Source organism: Protomyctophum bolini (assembly GCF_963924005.1).
Source record: "Protomyctophum bolini genome assembly, chromosome: 2".
Taxonomy (NCBI): domain Eukaryota; kingdom Metazoa; phylum Chordata; class Actinopteri; order Myctophiformes; family Myctophidae; genus Protomyctophum; species Protomyctophum bolini.
Genome location: NC_137863.1, coordinates 29,051,477 through 29,073,425, shown reverse-complemented (window position 1 = coordinate 29,073,425; position 21,949 = coordinate 29,051,477). Strand labels below are relative to the sequence as shown.

Here is a 21,949-nt window from a genome sequence, read left to right as displayed (position 1 = left end):
GGGTGTAGCACAAGTACGGGGAGCCATAAAGCTCAAACGTAATGAGTTACACCAAAAACGCGATACCGTCTGTGTTCAATAACAAATCATGTCTGCTACAAGGTATCGTCGGTTCTTGAAACTCTGCGAGGAATGGCCAAGGGATGAATCAAAGAAAGGTCGAGATTTAGGAACGTTTCTCCGACAGAAGGTTGCTCATGCTTTTCGCGAGGGTGAAAATACACAGGTATTGTATGATAGCTGACGACACTGTTTATGTTGGGCTATCTAGTTCAACAGTGAATGTTACCTGCAGTTAGCATTAGCCAAGAGGATGAACAGAACGCTATCGACCTTGCTGTCACTGTTTAGTGTACTAGTCCTCCTTAGGACGTATTTAATTAATTAACCAGGATACCTTTTGGCAAGTCAAGTTGTCATTTTCTCAGCCAAGCTTATCATTCAGATTAATGTCATAATGGTGCACTACGTCTAGAAAAATAATGGATATGCGATGTGTACATCCATTTAAGTGGCAATTTATATATTATAGTGTCCGGCAATTAATACACTTTTTTCATACAATGAAAGAATTTGACTGTCAGAAATTTACATAATTTGTGTCTGTTTGTGTGATATGGCTTTTCTTCCAATGTCCCTGTGATTTATATTTATTTTTCAGATCACAGATCCTGACAAATGTGACCAAATATATGACAGTTTGGCCTGTATCAACAGCAATGTATACAAAGAACGAGTAAGTTTAAGATATAGGCTACATTGCATGAGTGCTGTTATGGTGGTCAACTGGTCATTACTTTTATGACTTGATATAAATTATTTGCTAATTTGTTGTATTAATGCTGCTTCGTCAAGTAAATTAAAAGACAAAAAGTCAGTTCCGTATAGTTTAAAATATATCTTCTTTCTTTTTAACATGCTCAGTTTCCCCGTGTGAAGGACACAAGTTTTACTGGAGTGACAGTGGAAGAATGTCGATTGCTTTTGTCAGGTATGGACTATGGAGATAACTATATCGGATTTAGTAGAATTTCAATTACTTTGCACTGCACACAGGCAAATATTCATGTACCGGTAAATGTATTAACAATCAACAATTCTGAAGACAATTCCTAGCTTATTTAGATTTTATCTTTTTACAGGGAGTTTGCAGCAGATGGATGATGAAAAGAAAGGCTTGTGGAAGACATTAATAGATCGATTCTCCTCCAAGTCACCAGAAGATGGTCCTGAGAAGGCTGAGAAGCCTGAGAAATAGCACCCCTCCCCCTGTCATTCTGCATGTTTAGAAATAAAAGATTATTCCTATATCTTGGTTTCACGAGCTTGGGTCTTATTTCTTACATTACACGCCTTGTGTTTCTCTTAAGGAGGTTTTCAGGATGAAGTAACGTATAGAAGAAAAGTTAAGTTAGGGAAGGTGGATGGATGGAAACGTTTCCTGAAGTGTGTTTCTTTTCAAGTCGTATGCACTGATGAAGCCGAAACGTCAGTCATTGATTTGTGATGTAGAAAATAAAAAAGGGTTAAAATCAATTCTTGCTGTGTGCAACCCAAAACCTCTCTTCCTATGATGTTGATCTAAGCGGGTAACACAACATATGTGACTGTCAGAGTACGGTGGTTACAAGTGTACAGTAGGTGAATATAAGTAGGTTACAGATTTGTTATGTTAGTGATTTTAAATATCCAACACTTTTGTCTTGTAACTTTATACTTAAAAAAAACAACAGTCCCAATGTCAGCACTCCTCACAAAAAAACAGCTGAATTTATTCCATGTAGAACTTTTTGAAGAGGTCTCAATTCAAATGGTCAAACTGGTGCCCAGGCCGAGTCTTGATTCCAAGAGGTTTATACCAAAAAGATGACACATTACTACATTATGTGTGGACAAAAGGCTAAAATGTATTCAACCAATATAACTTGCAGAATTTATTCAATACAAACGTTAAATGATTGGGTGTCAAGACATTACTAGTCACCTCCAGGCTGTGGTATGGGTAACTTATTTGATAGAAAAGCAGTCAACTTAACTGCTCCGCATATGTGGAATCTCCTTCAAGTCTGAAAGTGCATTTCAGCCTTTTCAGGTGACTACCTCATGAAGTTGGCTTCATGGGTATCCTGAAACACTGTTTTTGTTACTACCTATAATGTTACTTCATAGTTTTGATGGTTATTCTGACCTAGAGCTTGTTAAAACAAAGTGTTGCCTACTACTCTTCTTTTTTTTCAGGGTTGTCTCTCCATATGCAGTAGTTAAGAGAGGTAGCTAGACACAGCCATGACAGGTAGGGTGCCATGAGCAGAGTAGCAGTACGGCTTATGGAATACCAGGTCACCATGGTAGCTCCAACAGTTCCAGTGAGAAACATGATTTCAATGAGCGCCTAAAAGATGACAGGTAAAGGTTTACTGAACACATGCACACAAAATATGTTATACATTTGTTACTGTACAAAACAAGTCCTGGCATGTTTTTATTTTTATGTTTAAAGTTACCAGTTTGAGCTTGTGTGCACCAAAGAAGATGGGAGTCCAGGCCCAATTCAGGGCAAGTTGCAGCGCATAAAGTCCCATGGGTAGCAATGCATCCTCAGTGAAACCTCCAAGTTCTTTCCACACAAGATAGGAAGCATATCTGTATGACAGTCACAAGTTCAAAATGTGTTGAAGATTTAATCAGCAAGACTTCACTGGTCTCAAACTGATGGGTGTAAAAAGTAAACGAGATATGATTGCAATTTGCATGCATAATAAATTAGCATACTGACCCCATGCCTGTATAGAGACATGTCCATGCTACTCCGAATGCTGCATTTGGTGGGCGCCACCAAGGCTTCTGAAGAGTAGGGTACCAGGTCTTGACTTCATGGCGTGTGACATAGCCCCCATATAGCCCTCCAAGATGCGGCAGCACTGACAGTCCCAGCATTGACAGCCACATTTCTAGAGAAAAGACACACAGACGTTGTAGCTAGTCAGTAAACTGTTAACCAACCACTTAAAGAAATAATAGTTAAAAACGATATAGACCTACTGTACACTATATAATTTTGGGCATGTCATTACAGTAAGTGCCCAAAATTAGTGTCAGCCCAGATACACATTTTATTTTGTGACTGCCTGTTTTTATTGGTCCCCAGCAGCACATTACATTCTGAATTAGATCAAATTAACTATATCTTTCTTAAATGTGGAATCATGTATCTTTATACTTTTTTGTTTGTTTTCATCTCGAAAAACATTCTAGGGTAAAATAATGGGGCTATATATAGATTTGGTCATGATCACCATTGTGATATTGCAATGCATACATTTATTTCAACAATACAGTATATAGGCCTACATCCCATCAGTCAAAGTTTATTTGCAAGTGACCCGATACATTTCCATTGTTATTATTGTTTTTACTACCGATTTAGAAAAGAAAAATATCCTTTTTACTAGCATACCGAATACCGATTTAGAAAAAAAGTGACACAATACATGAATTGAATACGGCTGAAGTTACATATTTATTGTCAATGATAAATGTGCGCTAGCCTATACGGCTGTTCTATCTCTCAGCTGATCTTACCTGAGCCGTGCACTTGTGTTGTAACTTAAAGTAGGATCACCGGGTAGCGCAAAATATTTGTTTATCTATCAAAAGTCATATACCATAAGCAAAATGTGTCGGGGGTTCATAACTTCATACAAGGTTTCCTTATCGTTGTAAGCGCTGCAGTGTGTTCGAGCTTTAGAGTATATTCTAAGGTTCGAGCCTAGTATGACACTCCCATTAACGCGACCGTCGTTAAAAAGACAATGACTGACATAACCCAGACTGAGCCAAGACCATGCAGTGGGGGACAGACAGTTAACCTCTTACAGTCTGTATGCAGTTATGAGTTAACACAATCTTTACAGATCATTCGTTAGCACATTTATTAAAAGCATAGGATATATTATGCTACGTTTGGTTTCAAACGTAAAAGCACACGTGCATCTTCTTCTCAAAGACCAAGGATTCTTTTTCATTAAAACGTTGCGAAATTCAAAGAGGCGTGGCTTAGCGTAAAAGGCTGAATAGCCCCACGTGCACTATGACGTGCACGTCGAGCCCAATGATAAGCAGCTTCATAACATTGTAGTAGTTACTATAGACTAGTCTGAGATGAGATGAGACAGTTCTTATGCATTTGCATTGAGTAGTCTGATGGCAGTTGGCATAAAAGAGAGTCTGTAACGTTCCGTGGCATCCGTGCGCATCAGGGGGAGTGTGAGCCTACGGCTGAAAGTGCTCGTCCTATCCCGCAGTACACCATGGAAGGGGTGGGAGGGATTAGCCAGCATGGAGTCCAGTTTAACCCTGATCCTCCTCTCCACGACTGACTGCAGGCTCTCCATTCGGAGGCCAACAACAGAGCTGGCCTTCTTTATAATTTTGTTGAGCCTTGAGCTCCTACTCCTAATAGTATAGTATCTTAGGCTAATTTGTTTCATTTAAAACACATGTATATAAATAAATTCATAACTAAATAATAAACAAGGTAGGCCTATAATGATAGGATATACTTAGCTCTGGGCTATGGACCAGAGCTAGGATATCCTATTTATAATACAAAGGTAGTAAGCAGTAATAAAGTATAGTGTCGAAATATATAGGTACCAAACAAACTTTAAAAATATCAGTATCATCAGCATCTTCCCTGTGCGCATACTGTATATGGGACAAGGGAGAATCAGACTATATTTATTTACCATACACTGCATTATCTTCATATTTGCATAGATTATATTCGTATTATATAATAATATTATTGTAGTTATTATTATGGAAGATCCCCCCCCCCCTCCCTTGATTGGTACATTGGTTTTAGTAATCTATTTTTAGGTAATTGAACTGCTCATACCCTCTGGGGTCCTGTTGATCATAAGGGGGCTTTAGATCACCCATGAATGTGGTGGTGAGCAGTGAGCACTGGAGCCAGGAGATCAGCTCAGTCTGACTCATCCAGAGTTTGGGCCGGCTGCTTTCCTGGTTTCCACCCGTTTCAACACTCCTATTGATTGATTGATTGATTGATTGATTGAATACTTTATTAACGGTTTGCAAGGACAGGCACAGGGAAGTGCAGCAGTACAATACAAGGATTCCATCTAACCCCACTACTCTACCTAGCTGTAAATAATAAACATACCGGTATTTAATGTTGGTGATTATATAAAAGGTATTATCATATTAATTTATAATTGTTAAGTTCACTCTGTATATCCACGGGCATAATAGCATGATGCCATTACAACATAACTTTTCCAGATTCAGTCGATATACTTAAACAACCTTGTTCTACACTTTGTCGTCACATGACCTTTTAGAGCACCCAGCAAAATAACAACATAGCTACTTCAAGTTATTACATTTTTAAACAAACCTAAGGTTTACAGTATGCCATGCACTGCTGACTATTAGTGTGATATATTTAGAACATATCTTCAAATCACGTTATCATGCACAACACACATTCTTGGTTAGAGTTGGTGACAATATTATCACACGAAAAGATAAAATTACGTATAGATTCCATCCTGGAGGCCCGCGTGTCTCTCCCCCTTTCCTGTCTAGTTACTGTACCCTATATCAATAAAGGCAAAAAAACGTCAAAAAAAATCTTTAGATTTCATCCTGGAGGTTGATCTTTCCGGTGATAAAATGGCCACCAACGTAATCAAAAAAATCAACCAAAGAACAAGATTCCTTTACAGGATCACCTCGCTGGTCTACAAAAAAAAACCTTGAAGACCCTAACAGGTTTCTTCGACTATGCATGCACCTCTTGGTACCACAGCACCTCAAAGGCCATTAGAACAAGGCTCCAGACTTCCCAAAACAAGATACCCATGTACCTGTCTAAATACTTCCTTAATGTTACCACATAAGTCCAAGTCCACACCCACAACACCAGAGGGAGTGCAACAAACCATGTGCCCAGATTCTGCACAAACAAGGGACTAAATTATTTTTGCGCCATCAAAATGTAGAACGGCCTACCAACAGTCATTAAGACATGCGAATCCCTTGATTCCTTCAAAACCGCTCTCAAAGGGCACCTATAGCTGCAATTCGAAACTGGACCCCGTAAAATCTGAATCCCCCATGTTTCTTTCCCTTTTTACCTCCTTTATGTTGAATTCCTGTTCTGTTCTTTGGCTATATAGAAGTTTGTATGTCTCTAAATGTTTTGATGAATTGAACAAGGTAGACCCTCTTGTAAACAAGTGTAATGCTTTATTGAGTTGTGCTTGAAATGTACTGTAATTCTGCAAACTGTTATATAGGCCTAGCATGGATAGAGATCTAAAACATGAACCTTGCGTCATTAAGATTGATTGATTGATTGATTGAAATCTTTATTAACAGTTTGCAGAATTACAGTACATTTCAAGCACAAACTCAATACAAAGACTGTTAACTGTGAGTGGACGACCCAATTAAGCCTTACACTTGTTTACAACAGGGTCCACATTGTTCAATTCATCAAAACATTTAGAGACAAACAAATAGACACTTCTATGTAGTTAAAGAACAGAACAGGAATTCATCATATAGGAAGCGAAAAGGGAAAAAAGTATATATACAGTGAGGGGAACAGGGGGATAAAAGAAAAGAAAACGAAAGACAGAGTGTAGGGCGCCTGCACACAACACCATGCGTTGATGCCATGTGTGCATATGTGCAGGCACCCAACACCACGTCCATACAAAAACATAGTACAATCCATAGTACAAAGACAGAGTGTAGGGCGCCTGCACACAACACCATGCGTTGATGCCATGTGTGCATATGTGCAGGCACCCAACACCACGTCCATACAAAAACATAGTACAATCCAGATACAAATTCAGCTTTTACAGAGGCCAGTTTCGAATTGCAGCCATCCGTAGGTGCCCTTTGAGAGCAGTTTTGAAGGAGCCAAGGGATTCACATGTCTTAATGACTGTTGGTAGGGCGTTCCACATTTTGGTCGCATAGGAGCGAAAAGAATTTAGTCCCTTGTTTGTGCCGAATCTGGGTTGTACATGGTTTGTTGCACTCCCTCTGGTGTTGTGGGTGTGGACTTCGTTTACATTAAGGAAGTATTTAGACAGGTACATGGGTATCTTGGTGGTGTATCTAATCTTGTGGACCAGACCCATTGCAAGATGCTGTACTCTGTCGTCGACCCTAAGCCATCCCAGCCTGTCAAAGTGGGCAGGGGTGAGGTGGGTTCGGGGGGTGAGGCCAAGTAGGAGCCTGACCAGTTTGTTTTGGGAGGTCTGGAGCCTTGTTTTAAGGGCCTTTGAGGTGCTGTGGTACCAGGAGGTGGATGCATAGTCAAAGAAACCTTGTACAAGGGCTCCTGTTAAGGTCTTCAAGGTGTTTTTGTCGACCAGTGAGGAGATCCTGTAGAGGAATCTTGTTCTTTGATTGACTTTTTTGATTACGTTGGTGGCCATCTTATCACCGGAAAGATTGGCCTCCAGGATGGAACCTAGGTAGGTAATTTGATCCTTCCGTGTGATAATATCATCACCAACTCTAACCAAGAAGCCATCTGCCTTTTTGAGATTACTATTTGATCCGAAGAGAATGGATTCAGTTTTTCCCAGGTGTAAGGATAGTTTGTTATCAGCGAGCCAGGTGCAGATTCTACCGAGTTCAGAGCTGAGGGTCTTTTCAACCTGCAGTTTGTTCCTGTCCGAGACCAGCAGTGCTGAGTCGTCTGCGAACAGGAACAAGTTGCAGTCACAAGCTGAAGTCATGTCGTTTACATATATTAGGAACAGTAAAGGCCCTAGTATGCTTCCTTGTGGGACGCCACAGCTCACTGGGAGGGGGGGGGACAGTGTTCCGTTCACTTCCACCATCTGTTCTCTCCCCTCCAGGTAGGATTGCATCCAGCTCACTGATGTGCTATCAAAACCAATAGCTTTAAGCTTGTTAACCAGTATGGAGTGGTTCACGGTGTCAAAAGCCTTTTGGAGGTCCAGCATGACCATGCCGCAGTATTTTCCAGCATCCACCTCGTGTTTGATGTGGTCGCTCAAATAGAGAAGGCATGTGTCAGTGGAGTGGGATGTTCTGAAACCAGATTGGAACTCGTACAACAATTTATTAGTGGCAAGATACTTTTCAACCTGTTCATAGACTATTTTTTCCATCACTTTCGAGATGGAGCTTAGAATAGAAATAGGGTGGTAGTTGCCGGGTTCTAATTTGCTCCCTTTTTTGTACAGGGGGGTTACTTTGGCCAGTTTAAAGTCTCTGGGGACCTGTCCTTGTTTGATGGAGAGGTTAACTATGTGGGTGATGACTGGAGCTATGGAAATGGCTGAGTCTCTGAGAAATTTGGAGGGAATATTGTCATGGCCAGTGGCCTTGTGGGGTTGGAGGGCACTCAGTTTCTTAAGTACCTCCTCAGTTGTTACCATTGTCATTTTAAAATCATCTTTACAAACACCTAATACCTAGATAATATCTAGACCTAATTTACAACTGATCCTGTCAACACAATCAGAAATAACAGTGAAATGAGATCACCCATTCAGTTTAAAAACACATGCTACAGAATAAAAAATGATAAAAGGGTCACATAGACATGATCTCATATAGCCTTTTTGTTGAGTGTGTGTTATATGTGCACAAATATGGTCCCAGACTGTTTCTGATGGAGACACTGCCTGGTGGAGTTGGGCAATGTTTGAAGGAAACAATAGGGGACATTCATCATTGCATATCACACACAAAATCTGAGAAACAAAAATGTACAAAGAAAAAAAGTAAACCTATTTAAGAATAATAAGTGACCCTACGCAGCCACAATTCCTCAAAAGAAGGCGGTGCATCATATGATGAGAACACCTCATGGTCAGTGCACCCTTCGGATGAGAGAGGTTAGTCAGATGATGGAAGCATTCATGTGTGAACCCCAGGAAGAATAGATCCGTATAATAAACAATAAATAGCCTAAAAATGATCCATTGATTAATTAATTGGTCTACAAACTAGTAGGCTACATGGTGTACGTGCCAAGAGACTTGTGTCCAGGTGTGACTACCGGTATTAATGCAATATACTTTTTCCCTTTTCTTTGCTAAATTTCCAATAAAGGGAAATGTTATAGGCCTGCCCTACAAATAAAACCACTGGATTAATTCGTATTGCATTATTCGTAATATGCTCCATCCTATGCCAGTCCCAGTCACACCTTTCCCAGTAACAACCCCCCCCCCCCCCCCCCCCCCCCCAAAAAAAAAAAACAGGGAAAAAAACAAAAAACACTCGTTGTCTGACTGTGAACTCTCACCCCGTTGGTGGGGAAATGTCACTGGGAGGCCCGCGCTGCAGTAGGGGGGCGTAAGGGGAGAGAGGGGGAAAAACAAGAAAGAAAAAAAGAGGAGAAAAAAAAACATTTTATTGCTGCCACTAGATTTTTTTTATTTGCTTTTCTTCTGTGCAAGTGCCATATGCCATTAACAGCTGCAGCCAGCGCCGGTAATCATTTGCCGTCTCAATGCTTATTTCGTAGGCTACTAGGGCTAATAACAATCCGTGCCAACATGTGAGTAGCAAATGATCGCTCTTTCCTCAGTTTCCCTTTAACTGCTAAATGTTCGCGCTATTGTATCCACTAACCATTGGAACATAATGGCTACATTGTGTTGATGCATTGTGCATAGATGCTTAATCGCATAGCTGTGACATATTTTGTGCACTTCAAATTGATTTGAGCGCCGTCGGCTTCTTCTGGATTTTGCGTCGTCTTGGCTAATTGAGCAAAAGGCTACGATTTGTCTATTTCTAAAAGCCTAGATGAATAAAGATGTGCCTGTTACCGTTCCATGATATATGACAAGTGTGTGTATGACTGTCATGTAGCCTAGCTCTTAGCCTGCTGGTTCTGATTCAAGATTGCTCGCTCTTGAATCAAAACCAGGCTATAGAGTCACTGGTTGCCTGGCATCTTAAATCAACCAGATATAGGCTATAGGCCTGGATTAGAGAACACACGCGGTGTTGTTCCGAAAATATTGTAGCCTATTTCCAGATAATAACACACTAAATTGAACAGAAAACACAGCCATATGTGAGCATTATTTGTTTTGTCTTGTGTTTCCTGTGCTATACAGCATGCCATGCTGGACAGATCACAGATGTGTCCAAAATGTTTATATATATATATATATATATATATGATTTTTCTGTACATGCTGTAAACATTGTCAATAAACATCAATCAATCAATCAATGTATAGCCTATACATATTGTAATGACAAAAACATTGTCATCATATTTATCACATGGTCACTATTTTGAAGCATATAGTTTGAGATGGTCAAATAAGGACCTTTATTCACAACTGGCTGTGATTGTGGCTGCAGTTATTGTAACATTTTATGTGAGAAGTTTTTTCATATCATTATTTTATTATTTTTAAACATATCAGAGGGTAAATAATACAGTTAGCTTTTGATAGAAACTATGAGGGAGGGGTATATTTTTACATGTAATTCTACGAGGCAACCTAAAAGGGAACTAATTTGTATCTGTTCAATCAATGAGATGTCTTTCTTCATTCCTAAATTCTAACATGTGTTAGAATTCTTACACCTGTGCTGTGTGTATTTACTGTAAGTAGCTTTATCCATTTTAGGAGGGAGAAGATGATGTTTCTCTTGAAGATGTTAAACCACCCAACTGGCTTGTGTTTTACAATGATGATGCCCAGTAGACGATCCTGGGATTGAGGCTTGAATCTCTCTCCACTGATGGCCTGGACTGAGTAAGAACTTTGCATGTAACATTGCATGTTCTCCAAAGCAGTGGGCCAGGACCCATTTGTGGGTCACGACTCACCACTCGAGTAAAAATCCCATTTCCTTTTCCCATAAAAAACAAACAAACAAACAAATGTAAGAAATTCCATAAATAAAAATAATAATTAAGATGTAGTGAAAATATCCAATCTACAAGCTTGCAACTGCTGTTTTCACTAGTTTGGGTGCCGTGCAAACGTCTAATCTCTCTTTTGTTTCTCGACCTGAAAAGTTTGGGAACCACTGCAAGTGTATGATTGAATGTTGCTTGTGTTTGATACAGTATACCAGTAAGACGCGCAAACGCGGGAAGCGAACGCAGCTGAGACCCTGCAGATCATGTCTGTCTGTCTGTCTGTCTGTGTGTCTGTCCCGCTGTTACTGTATATGTGGACCTGGCCCCTTTTGTGCCCATATATGGAGCTGAGTGATTGCTGATGCAACACACTCCATATTTGGACGTATAGCGGGACAGACACACACACAGACATGATCTGCTAGGTCTCATAGTAAGTGCTCACTGCATTCGCAATTAAGTCCATCAACTTAAAGAAAATCAATGCCTGCTTTCATGCGTTGCTTCATTGCATCAACAGGTTTCAGCTGGTCTGCTGAAGCTATGGGGAGCTGTTGGAGCTGTCTATACAGAGACCCCATCCGAGACAACCATCTCACCAAATTCAAGGTACCCATACCCCAAACTGTCGTGTTTCGTTCATTAATTTAGTAGTCATTATTTCTAAGAAGAGTATGTTACCCCTCCCACCCTCCAAAGTTACCGCTTCGAAAGAGCAACAACTATATGACTTTTATTTGACCTCTTGCTAGGTCACTAATGTGGATGATGAGGGCAATGAGTTGGGTTCTGGAACCATGGAGCTCACGCAGACAGAGCTCATCCTACACACACGCAAAAGGGATGCCATCCGATGGCCCTATCTTTGCTTGCGACGCTACGGCTATGACTCTAACCTCTTTTCTTTTGAGAGCGGTCGCCGCTGTCAAACTGGGCAGGGTAGGTCATCAAGTTTCTCTAAATACATGCCTGGTCAATCTGCTTCAATCATACTGAATGTGCAAAGTTATTGAATCCACATTGTTGGATTGCTTTTTTCACCCAGGAATATTTGCATTCAAGTGTTCTCGAGCTGAGGAGATATTCAACCTGCTCCAGGAGCTAATGCAGTGCAATAGCATTAATGTAGTGGAAGAGTCAATGATGATGAGCCGTGGTGGTCACACACCAGAGATGGACATGCCACGCACACCGCAGACTCCCAACAGTGAGTACATACACACACTGTGCGGTGGCTCAGGGGTAGAGTGCCTGGATGGTAACCGTAAGGTTGCCAGTTCGAACCCAGGCTCCCCCAGAGTTACTGTCGAAGTGTCCTTGAGCAAGACAGTTAACCCCTAATTGCTCCCGATGTGCTAGTTGGTGCCTTGCATGGTTTCCGCTGCAATCGGTGTATGAATGTGTGTGTGAATGGGTGAATGTAATGCACAATCTCTGTAAAGCGCCTTGGATAAAGGCGCTATATACAGTAAATGCACTATTTACCATTTATACAGACACACACGTGCAAACGGTGCAATGTCCCTTAACTCAACGTCTGCCAAGGACTGAATTGACTGATTTTTTAGCAACTCCAGCAGCGCCAACGACGCCTTTATCGTCTTTTTCAGACGTGTTTAACATTGAAAAAAAATTAAAAAAAAAAAAAAGTTTTTTTTTTTTTTTTTTTTTTTTTTAACAAAAAAATTAAAATGAAAATAAAATAAAAAAATGTATAGAGACTGGCGCTTAGGGACTTTTTGGCACTTCTTAAAAGCGATGGATGAGTTAATGTCTCACTGTGTCACGACAAAAATCTGTTTACAGCTCCAGGATTCCCTGTCCAGGGCTTTCCCAATGGCTACCCTGGTTATCCAATCAGAGGCGACTCCTCCCAACCCTCCCTTGCTGACGACCATGGCCTCAGCCTCATGGGCTTGGAAGACCAGGTAGGGGAGCTCAGTTGACCATATACCCATTTTGATCTCACACTCACGACCAAAATGGCCACCGTATGAATATGGTAAAGGACCACCTATCCTCCTCTAGTCTATATCACCAGTAAGACGCCTGAGGGTGAGAAGTTAGTGCTGAAACAACAGCTTCTTAATACGGCACAGTTGAGAAGCACGAGTTAAACTATTAATCTGGTGTCAGTGAGGTCAGATGTAGAGCTGCTGGCCGGCTCATATATGCAGATCTAGTACGTCAAATCATGCACGGGTTTGATGAGGTCGGTGTCTTGATCTTCATATATAGAGATTCAGGTGATGATAGTCAGCTCCACATATGGAGATCCATGTGTTGTACCAACTTGGGATCTCCATATATGGGCATAACAGGGATTGTATTAGGCCCTAATACAATCAATACAATTTTTTTTAAATTCACGTTTTCACATATATGGATTTGTTCAAAATTTTTAGCCGGGTAGGTTGTAAAATGTGTGCTAATTAGTAAGGCCAGGCGGGGCGTTGGTCCACTCCAGTTAGGGCAAAGGTAGAGTCAGACCTTAATTTCCGGCCCTGTTGAGAACTCTATTCTTCATCGTCACTGCTAACCACTGGTCGGATTTCCATTACTGTTGTTTCCACATGATTGTTACCGTATGTCTCCAGCTTGACACTGTTTATAAAGACATGACTGGTAGAGGTTACTTTTTGAATGACGTTTTGAAATGCAGCCCATCAGTGTCTCTGAGTTTTGCCAGTGACTGTTGTGACCCAGCAGGACCTCAGCGGTTTTCTAAAAGCATGTCAAGCATAGTTCGTCCTTAGAGTCTTCTATTTTGATCTTCAGTACAAAAGTCTTCAGTATTTAAAGTCTGGAAAGGTTTTGTTGCATTTGGAAGAGCAGTATTTTCTACTGTTCAGTTCTACAAGTTTCTTGTTGCAGTTTGCACTGGGACATGCCTTGTATATGCAGTTGTCATGAGACGGTCACAATATGGTCGATATGAACCATGTAGTAATCCACCATTATTTCTGTCCCTGGGGCGCATTATTCATCTTGCCCAAGCTTTTCCACTTGGCGTTGATTACGTTACTGTGTGTCAGGGTTTTGACCTTCGAGGTTTTCCCTTTTTTATCATGCTTTAAGTTTACACACCTGCAATATTTCTGGGTTGACCATCATCATTGAGGTGAACGACACTGACAGAGATCGGCCTCCAAAGTTTGTCTGACTCTGCCAGATTGCGGCAGTATTGAGTTCACAAGTTCCCTCCTCCTGCCTGCATCTGGGCTCAGAAACGATGAACCGGAAGCAGCAGGACAAAAAATGTGATATCTCCATAATCATTTCGAGTTATAGTCTTGTTAGGTTGTGTTTACATTTGTACAGCTTCAATATGTCATCAGTCTCGCGTTGATCCCGCCTCTAGCTGCCGCATATGGCCGCATATCGCTCCGACCAGAATTGGTCCGGAGTACATCGTCTCTGTCCGAGAGAGACCAGACTCTCCCTTCTGGCAGAATGCAAATGTTGTCCAGCAGGGGGAGTGGTTTCACCAGGCTACTATCTGCAGTCTGCAGACAGACCCTTTCCAAGATGCAACAAGTACCCAGTGGTCTAGGTTTACTGGTGCCCCTGGCCCTCCCCTCTATTATCAAGTACCGTGCCGAATTAAAATGGAGACTACTTTGCATAACAACAGCTTTAACTGTTTATACCTGAGCGCACGTAGCCTATAGGCCCTATACGATAAGCATGCACACTTACAGCAGTAGGCTATGGCTCCAGTAGGCTACTGCTGCTGTGTGTTGTTGTTCTGCACACAAGAAGAATGCCCCCTTCTCCATCAAAGAACAGATTCATTCGTCCAAAACAAACTTTTTTGTTTCGCTAGTGTGCAGTAAAGAAGTTTGTCTGATTATTCTAAGTCTACTTTTGAGTTTGTGTGTCTAAAACTCTCATACACTATTTAACAATACTGTTCTGTGTGCATGGTGTGATGTGCACATGCACGAGTTTGACGTTCCGTGGTACCAGAAAAATATTCACCATGACACCACTGGTTGAGAAGAAGCATCAAACTTCTCTGCCTGCTCTCCCCACAGGGTAACGCTCACCTCTTTACAGCTCTCGTCCATTAGGTTGATGTCTCTCTTCGAGACTTCTCTGCCCATTTTAGTCATGATCCGTGACACGTCCCCAGCATTCCTGCACACTCCAATCACATTAATAATGGCTCTCTGGTCCATGTTCTGTAGGTCACTGATGGGTACGAAGTCAAAGTGCTGCGTGGGGATTTTTACGATGTTATTACAGTACTCTTGTTGTTCAATATAATTTCATAGTCGTTCTCCCTGTTCTTGTCAGCTGTCTTAAGTGTTGCCTCGGAGATTAAGTACACCACTTTGCCCTTCTCCACTAAAGAGAAAAACTGTCCACATCTTTGTTGAAAACGGGCATTTCCCGTCAGTCCTATCCCTGATGTCATCAATATTGTCCAGCAACTCCACATCTGACCTCAAACTTCTGGAAACCCATGGACCTGACCTGTTCTGACATTCCATATGTTGATCCTTATTCCTTCAACATCCATCCTCCCTCTTCGATGTCTCCCTTTTGACTGATACCTGTCCATTCAAACTCTAGACGGGCCCGCCCCAAAGTTATTAGTGCAGCTGCGCCCGGTAGCCGGCAAAAACTAGAGTTCTCAACAGGCCCGAAAAACCCTGTACACTCAAGACACTGCCCCCGCTGCCACCCATAGATCTCCATATATGGAGCTGACCTGTTCTGATATTCCATATGTTGATCTGACCTCATCAAACCCTGTACACTGTGTCTTGAGTGTAGAGGGTTTGATGATGTCAGACTGACATATGCGTGGTTATATATGGAGACGTGATGTCACGATGTGTGACCATATATGGAGATGTGATGTCACGATGCATGACCATATAAAATATGGAGACTTGGGTGACTAGACGTGATGTCACGATGCGTGACCATATATGGAGGCGTGGGGTGACGGATTGACTGACAGACTGACAGGAAATGCAAGTTTTCATCGTAAATGCAACCAATACTGTGAACTCACTGAACTGAACTCAAACTGATATCACCATGGCGGTCTGAGGTCCCGATTGATTAGCTCTAATGTACAATGTGTTTCTCTTTCCTAATAGACCCACACGTACGTGAATACTGTTAGTATGGAAGGGGATCTTTCTATGCGTCACTGTGTGCACTCACTGCCCGAGGTGCATCCCAGCTCTTTCCCAGAGACAGCACGGGGGGCCATGCCTGTTGGGGGGCAAGGAATCCAGTCAAACATGCGCTGCTGCCCCCTGGAGGAGCGCAAAGATCCTCAGGTGTTCTTGCAGCCCTCCTTGCAGGAGGTTAAATTCATGCTGGGCCCTACTCCAGCACAGCGCCATCTAATGGAGCGGGAAAGGGAGAGGCATGCACACAATGCCCATGGCCTTCAGCCTGTAGAGGGCGCAACCGGCTCAGAGACGGAAGGAGACAAGCCCCCGCTGCACATGTGCAACTCTCACTCCTATCATCACTTCCACCACCTCATGCACCGGCATCCGGGTCACGAGCACCCTGCAGAGGGCTGCCAGGGCAGCCAGCTCACCTATGAAAACATCAACGGCCTGAGGGGCAGCCGCAAGCAGAGGCTGAGTCCCAGCAGTGTGTCCCAGTCGGTGGGTTCAAGTAGCAGCAGCAGCACAGGGGACAGCCACTCGCTCTCCCTCTCGCACCCCCACGGCCCCTCGTCCCTGCCCTCACAGGGCTACCCCTGCGAGAGGGGCCTGGGCGGAGGTCACCGGCGGACAACTCTGCTCAACTACGAGAACCTGCCCTCTCTGCCTCCCGTGTGGGAGTACAGCGCTCTGCAGCGTGACGACGAGCAGGACGACGAGGATGACGAGCAGGACGAGGAAGAGTACGAGGAAGAGGAGGAAGACTTTGACGAGTACGAGTTCTCAGAAGGACCGGGGACACCCAACGGGTACCACCAGGAGAGCCGGGGCATCCACCGAGACGCCCTGCAGGACTATGTCAACACTGAACAGGTGCAGCCCCCCCGGCTGCGACACGCCTGCCCCCCGCACCCCCAGTCATGTCAGTCGGACAAAGGGGGGCGAATATTTAACTTTGATTTCCGCAGACGATCGGGGGCCGGGGTCGGAGGCTGCGAGCACGGCCACATGCCTCCGTCGCGGCAGCTGAATTACATCCAGGTGGATATAGAGGGAGAGCCACCATGCCCGGCCCTCAGCAGCGCCCCCGGTGCCCAGTCCCAGCCACAGCACCAGCGCCTCCCAATCCAGAAATGTGGCCAGCCGCAGGCACCCCGGCGCAGTGAGTTCTACGCAGTCATCGACCTGAAGAAGACAGCCGCCATGTCCAATCTGCAGAAAGCTCTTCCCAGGGACGATGGGACTTCCAGAAAGACTCGCCACAACAGCACAGACCTGCCTCTGTAAAAGGTGTTAAGGTGAAGAGGAAAGATGAAGACAGCAAATAAAGAGGTAAATAGAGGTGAGGATGTAGAGCTTGATGGGACAGGCTTATCCTCATTTTAGCACACTGGACCCTTCACTGTCATCCATTCATTCGACTGTCAGGCTGAATAACAGTACGTACTGAAACGTATCTGTGCATATAAAAGGAATCACAGAGGCTCTAGAAAGTTAGGAGTTAGGAGAAATTGCCATTTTATTGCGTGTTATTTATTGGATGTGGTGTGAAGCTCTTTTGAGTAACCTGCAGTGGTAACTGTAACTATACTCTTTGCTGGATTCCAGATTAAACCCTATATATACACTGTTACATTAGTTGAAATTTGACCTTCAAGCTGAAAGTAACTTAAAGCCTCATTGTTTGTCAGTGGAGGCAGTTATTTCTATGCTTTGTTAGCTAATTTTAAATTATTCAACCCATTTTCATTCATAGGTATGTTGGTTCCAGCTATTTATTTCCACTCTTCAGTTGGTAACATGCTACAGTACATCCAGGAAGTTTCCTCTTAATTTAATTACACTCCAGTTAATCTTTAATAATTCTAAGAGTCTAAATTGTAACCATTTCTCGTTATTTGGCCTTCGAACAGTTGTTAGAATGAAGAATGGTTAATGGTTCCTCCAAGGTATCGGCCAATATTCATACCTCATTTTGCACGCACCTAATTCTACCATTGTGGTTGGTAGGAAAGAGTTGGTATTTTTTACTATATGTCTACACAGAGCGTTTTGCACACAGTCCTATGGAATGGTACATTATCATAAGAATAGTTTAGTCCAACCCAAATTGAAACATTCAGCACAATAGAACATTTAAATTAAATAGCATTATAAACAAATGTGACATTTGAAGTTAACCGTGTCCTTATCAAACAACAAAACATTTAGCACACATGGTTTAAATTAGCTTATTCTCCCTTTCATCTGCATGGGAGAAATGTGAAAGCAGGACATTATTGTTCACACCTTCTACATATCATTCCACACGAGTAGGAAATCCATATGGTTTACTATTTAGAAACCTGTGACGATTGTCACATTGCACTTTTTACACTTGACCACTGAAATTATCCTGCTACTCCTGTTCTTTTAGGTCCACAGGTCAGATTAATTCGACCAGACATGTGTGGCCACTGGCCAAACATTTCATTGACATTGTTTGTTACCATTGTGGATAGTACATTGTTTTATGCTTTTATGCAGATTTTTATAAAAACCTCAAATAGTGGCATTAAGCTATAACCTCATATACAATGTACTGATTCTATAATTAGTGAATTATCAGATTGAGAAGGTCTATAAAAGGTACTAAATCAAGTATGTTGCAGAGTCATGCAGTGAGGCTTTTTAATCAGCCTTTGATATTTATTTAGCTATATTTATTTATTTGATTTTGTATTTATTTATTCATTAATTTGTTCAGTTAGGTGTTTGTAATATTTTTTGTTTAAAATGTGATAACCAGCTGTTTGTAATCCAGTTGGTAATATGGAGACCAAAGCTTCACATTACATTGCCACTGGATACTGGTTATTACTGTTATAACTGTGCTTAATTAAGAAAGAAAGAAAGTAATTTATATTTAAAGTGCCAAAACTGAACTGCTAACTGTATGTTGAATAAAATCATATGTGCCATTAGGAGGTGTAGATAACCATAAGGCAGTTATTCTCAACGTCAATGGGACCTGAAGGTCGGGCTACATAACTCCTGAATGAATCTTTGAGGATAAGTGAAGATTGAAAGGAGAGATTTGACACATTCCACCTCATCCACATAGACAGCCATTTTGGAGAGAGATATAAGAATGGCAATGTTGTGGTCTGGTAATCACAGCTACAGTGGTATTATGCTGCTACATGTATATAACAGTAGCTTATGTAAGCTACTTGTCATGATTAAATATCATGTGTTGGAGCCTATGCCATATCAGATCTTTTGTGTTGTTGCTTGGTATTAGAGCTAGCAGTGTTGTGTTCTTTTGAGATCTGTATCTCTGAACTGTAAAAAGGAAAGAAAAAAAAGACAATAGTATTAGATGTCTCTCTGGTAGACTACAAACATGAAGCCTTGTATACATTACAAACTGGTGTCTGATAAGGTGAAGTAACTTGACCTCAGTTCCACCACACCATATTCACATGGCAGCCATGTTGGCATTTTGCATTTGCAGTTGATTAACTTAATGGCAAGATGGCCGCCGTGTGCATATGGTCTATAGTTCAATCCTCATCTTTACATCACCTTAACATTTCAACTGAAATAGACTAGATTTAGCCATGCGCAGGAAAATCTACCTGGAAAATCAGCCCTTCCACTGTCACATCAGCACAAGTATTGATCAAGATTAGCTTTAGGTGACAATGAAGTAAAGCGAGATTAGTGTTTATGATAATTATAGCTTTATGTTTGTGAACTATCAACATGACCACAAATGTCTTGTTATTGGCTTTCAAATATCTTTGCCCTACACTGATCTTTCAATGCAGCCAAGTTCATTCAGATGTAATTTAGATACAATGTAGTATGGTGATATCAATGGGTCATGAAATTGGACAACATTTCGTACAAAGGAAGGATTTTTATTCACTGCTATACAATACTTGCGCTAATGTGTAACTATGGACTGACTGCAACAACTTTTGTCTCTAAAGGTAAAAATAAAAGCCACATACATGAATCTACTTTCATCTGACAGTTATCTTTTGAAGTTAATAGCCTACTTTTATTTTGGCATAACGTTAACAATAGTTAAACTTTTTGTTTGTCCGAATAGGCCTAAGGGTCTTTACATTTTGCAATAATTAATGAATAGTTTATAGCTCTGTTGTTTTGAATTCAGTTTATGACTGTGAAGTGTGAACATTTGACTAGAAGTCTAAAGAGCTATGTGTTTATTGTTTATTGCTTAATTTATCCTCCGCGGCACGTGGGGTCGCATGCCAACAAGTGTTGGAAAGTGACACCGTCATACTATGGATTATAAATTAGGCTTGATGGCCTCTTATTTGAATCAGTTTGTTCATGATTCATATTTCATCATTAGATGAGAAAGAAGAATAGGTCAACCTGTTTATTGATTGTGTGTGACGCTGTATAAGTGTATATGCTTAAACACACACCTGAACAGTGCCATAGGTATTTCATAATATTGTAGTTCGTAATGTACAAGGAGAATTTTCAAGCTGATTAACTGTTTCATCAGAATCTCTTACTGTCTTAAACAGTTCTCACAATTTTATAATAATTAATTAATGACCTCACCCTTGTTAAATAACAACAGTGACTACAAGTTAATTTGTACTTTCCCAGTGAAATTATGGATTGTGTCATATATAGATTGTATCATAGATACGTTTACACAAACTACACATAGATGTATCATTATTACTAAACTAAATACTTCATACAGGGCTCTATTCTAGGCCCCCTCCTGTTTTCACTCAACACCAAATATCTTTGTCAAATATAGCCAGTCCATAAGTTCATATAATGTCATGCATGACGTGTTGTGAGCTTGTAGATCTACTATTTTCACCAACTGTTCGCCCTAGATTAGGGATGCTAAGAATTACTTAATATATATGCCATGCTGCTGAAGGTTTGGTTTGACAGGGCAAGGTGTGAAAATATCAAAGATTAGCTCCCTGTCATTCAATCTTGAACTTCATTTAAAAAGGGATTTTCAACCAAAGGGCTTGCTATATGTTAACTGTCAAAACAATAAGCATTATCTTGAGGCCCATCTAGATTCTCACTGTGCCTTCCTGAAGGCAGCCTAGTGAAATAATTAAGACTAATTTATACTGTTTAACAACCGTGTTGACAAAGTATAAAATAGACTTTACACTGGGAAATGGGCTTTAAATGACATGGCATTACACTTAGATTTACAGAAACCATGTATTTTGTTTTGTTTTTTGTTTTTTAAAGAAGGGAACAGCAAAATCATCAGTGTTAAACACTGAGTGAGCCGACCAAGCATAACATACATAATTCAATCATTTAAATGGTGCAATAAAATATCCACTATTCTGTGTGACAGAAAGTTACTAAATATGAAAATGTGATTGCTGAAATATATCATTGCTGTCGGGCAGAAACTTTGTCTCTCCATATTTCATTTTCTGTGTGTTTTCCCCCCATAAATTACTGATCTACTTGGCATTTGACAGTATCCCCCAAAATATGCTAAAAAGTAGAAACCTCACAACATGTGAGGTTGTAGATCTGCTATTTTAGCCTTTTTGTTGTCTGTGATTTAAAGTTTCCACCTATAATGACATGCCCAAAATAGTGATGTCAGGTTAGAAGTGGTTAAGTCTGTCTGTGTTTGAAAGCATTAACAAGAGCTACATTGTATCCACCGGTTATTTATTTCCATTTTCTTAAAAGTAACCTTTTCGTACAAAGGACCCGACAGCTATACACAGTATAAGAAGTATTGAATAGGGAAAACAGCACACATGACATCTTGATTCTCAACACTTTCCTCTCACAGGGCTTATGAATGAATAAATAACTTTAACCTTTTATTTAATTGTTTGTTGTTTTTCTGCCTTACACA

At 41.2% G+C, this 21,949-nt stretch overlaps 3 protein-coding genes across 3 annotated transcripts; 2 read left to right on the top strand and 1 right to left on the bottom strand.

Annotated features, from left to right (window-relative positions):
* The first annotated feature begins 54 nt into the window (after positions 1 to 54).
* uqcc2 (ubiquinol-cytochrome c reductase complex assembly factor 2) lies at positions 55 to 1,323 on the top strand. The gene is made up of 4 exons (XM_080777064.1): positions 55 to 226; positions 662 to 736; positions 925 to 991; positions 1,143 to 1,323. Exons 1-4 carry the CDS (start codon positions 89 to 91, stop codon positions 1,256 to 1,258), a joined length of 396 nt encoding a protein of 131 aa, XP_080633190.1. The 5' UTR covers positions 55 to 88; the 3' UTR covers positions 1,259 to 1,323.
* A 573-nt stretch (positions 1,324 to 1,896) lies between these two features.
* Positions 1,897 to 3,787, bottom strand: tspo (translocator protein). Its single transcript, XM_080777054.1, has 4 exons — positions 3,583 to 3,787; positions 2,777 to 2,951; positions 2,505 to 2,643; positions 1,897 to 2,392 (listed from the first exon to the last, which is right to left on the bottom strand). The coding sequence occupies exons 2-4, from the start codon at positions 2,947 to 2,949 to the stop codon at positions 2,219 to 2,221; spliced, it is 486 nt and encodes a 161-aa protein (XP_080633180.1). The 5' UTR covers positions 2,950 to 2,951; positions 3,583 to 3,787; the 3' UTR covers positions 1,897 to 2,218.
* A 5,636-nt stretch (positions 3,788 to 9,423) lies between these two features.
* Positions 9,424 to 20,299, top strand: frs3 (fibroblast growth factor receptor substrate 3). Its single transcript, XM_080776877.1, has 7 exons — positions 9,424 to 9,589; positions 10,683 to 10,811; positions 11,442 to 11,530; positions 11,674 to 11,860; positions 11,967 to 12,128; positions 12,728 to 12,849; positions 16,036 to 20,299. Exons 3-7 carry the CDS (start codon positions 11,465 to 11,467, stop codon positions 17,344 to 17,346), a joined length of 1,848 nt encoding a protein of 615 aa, XP_080633003.1. The 5' UTR covers positions 9,424 to 9,589; positions 10,683 to 10,811; positions 11,442 to 11,464; the 3' UTR covers positions 17,347 to 20,299.
* The last annotated feature ends 1,650 nt before the right edge of the window (positions 20,300 to 21,949 follow it).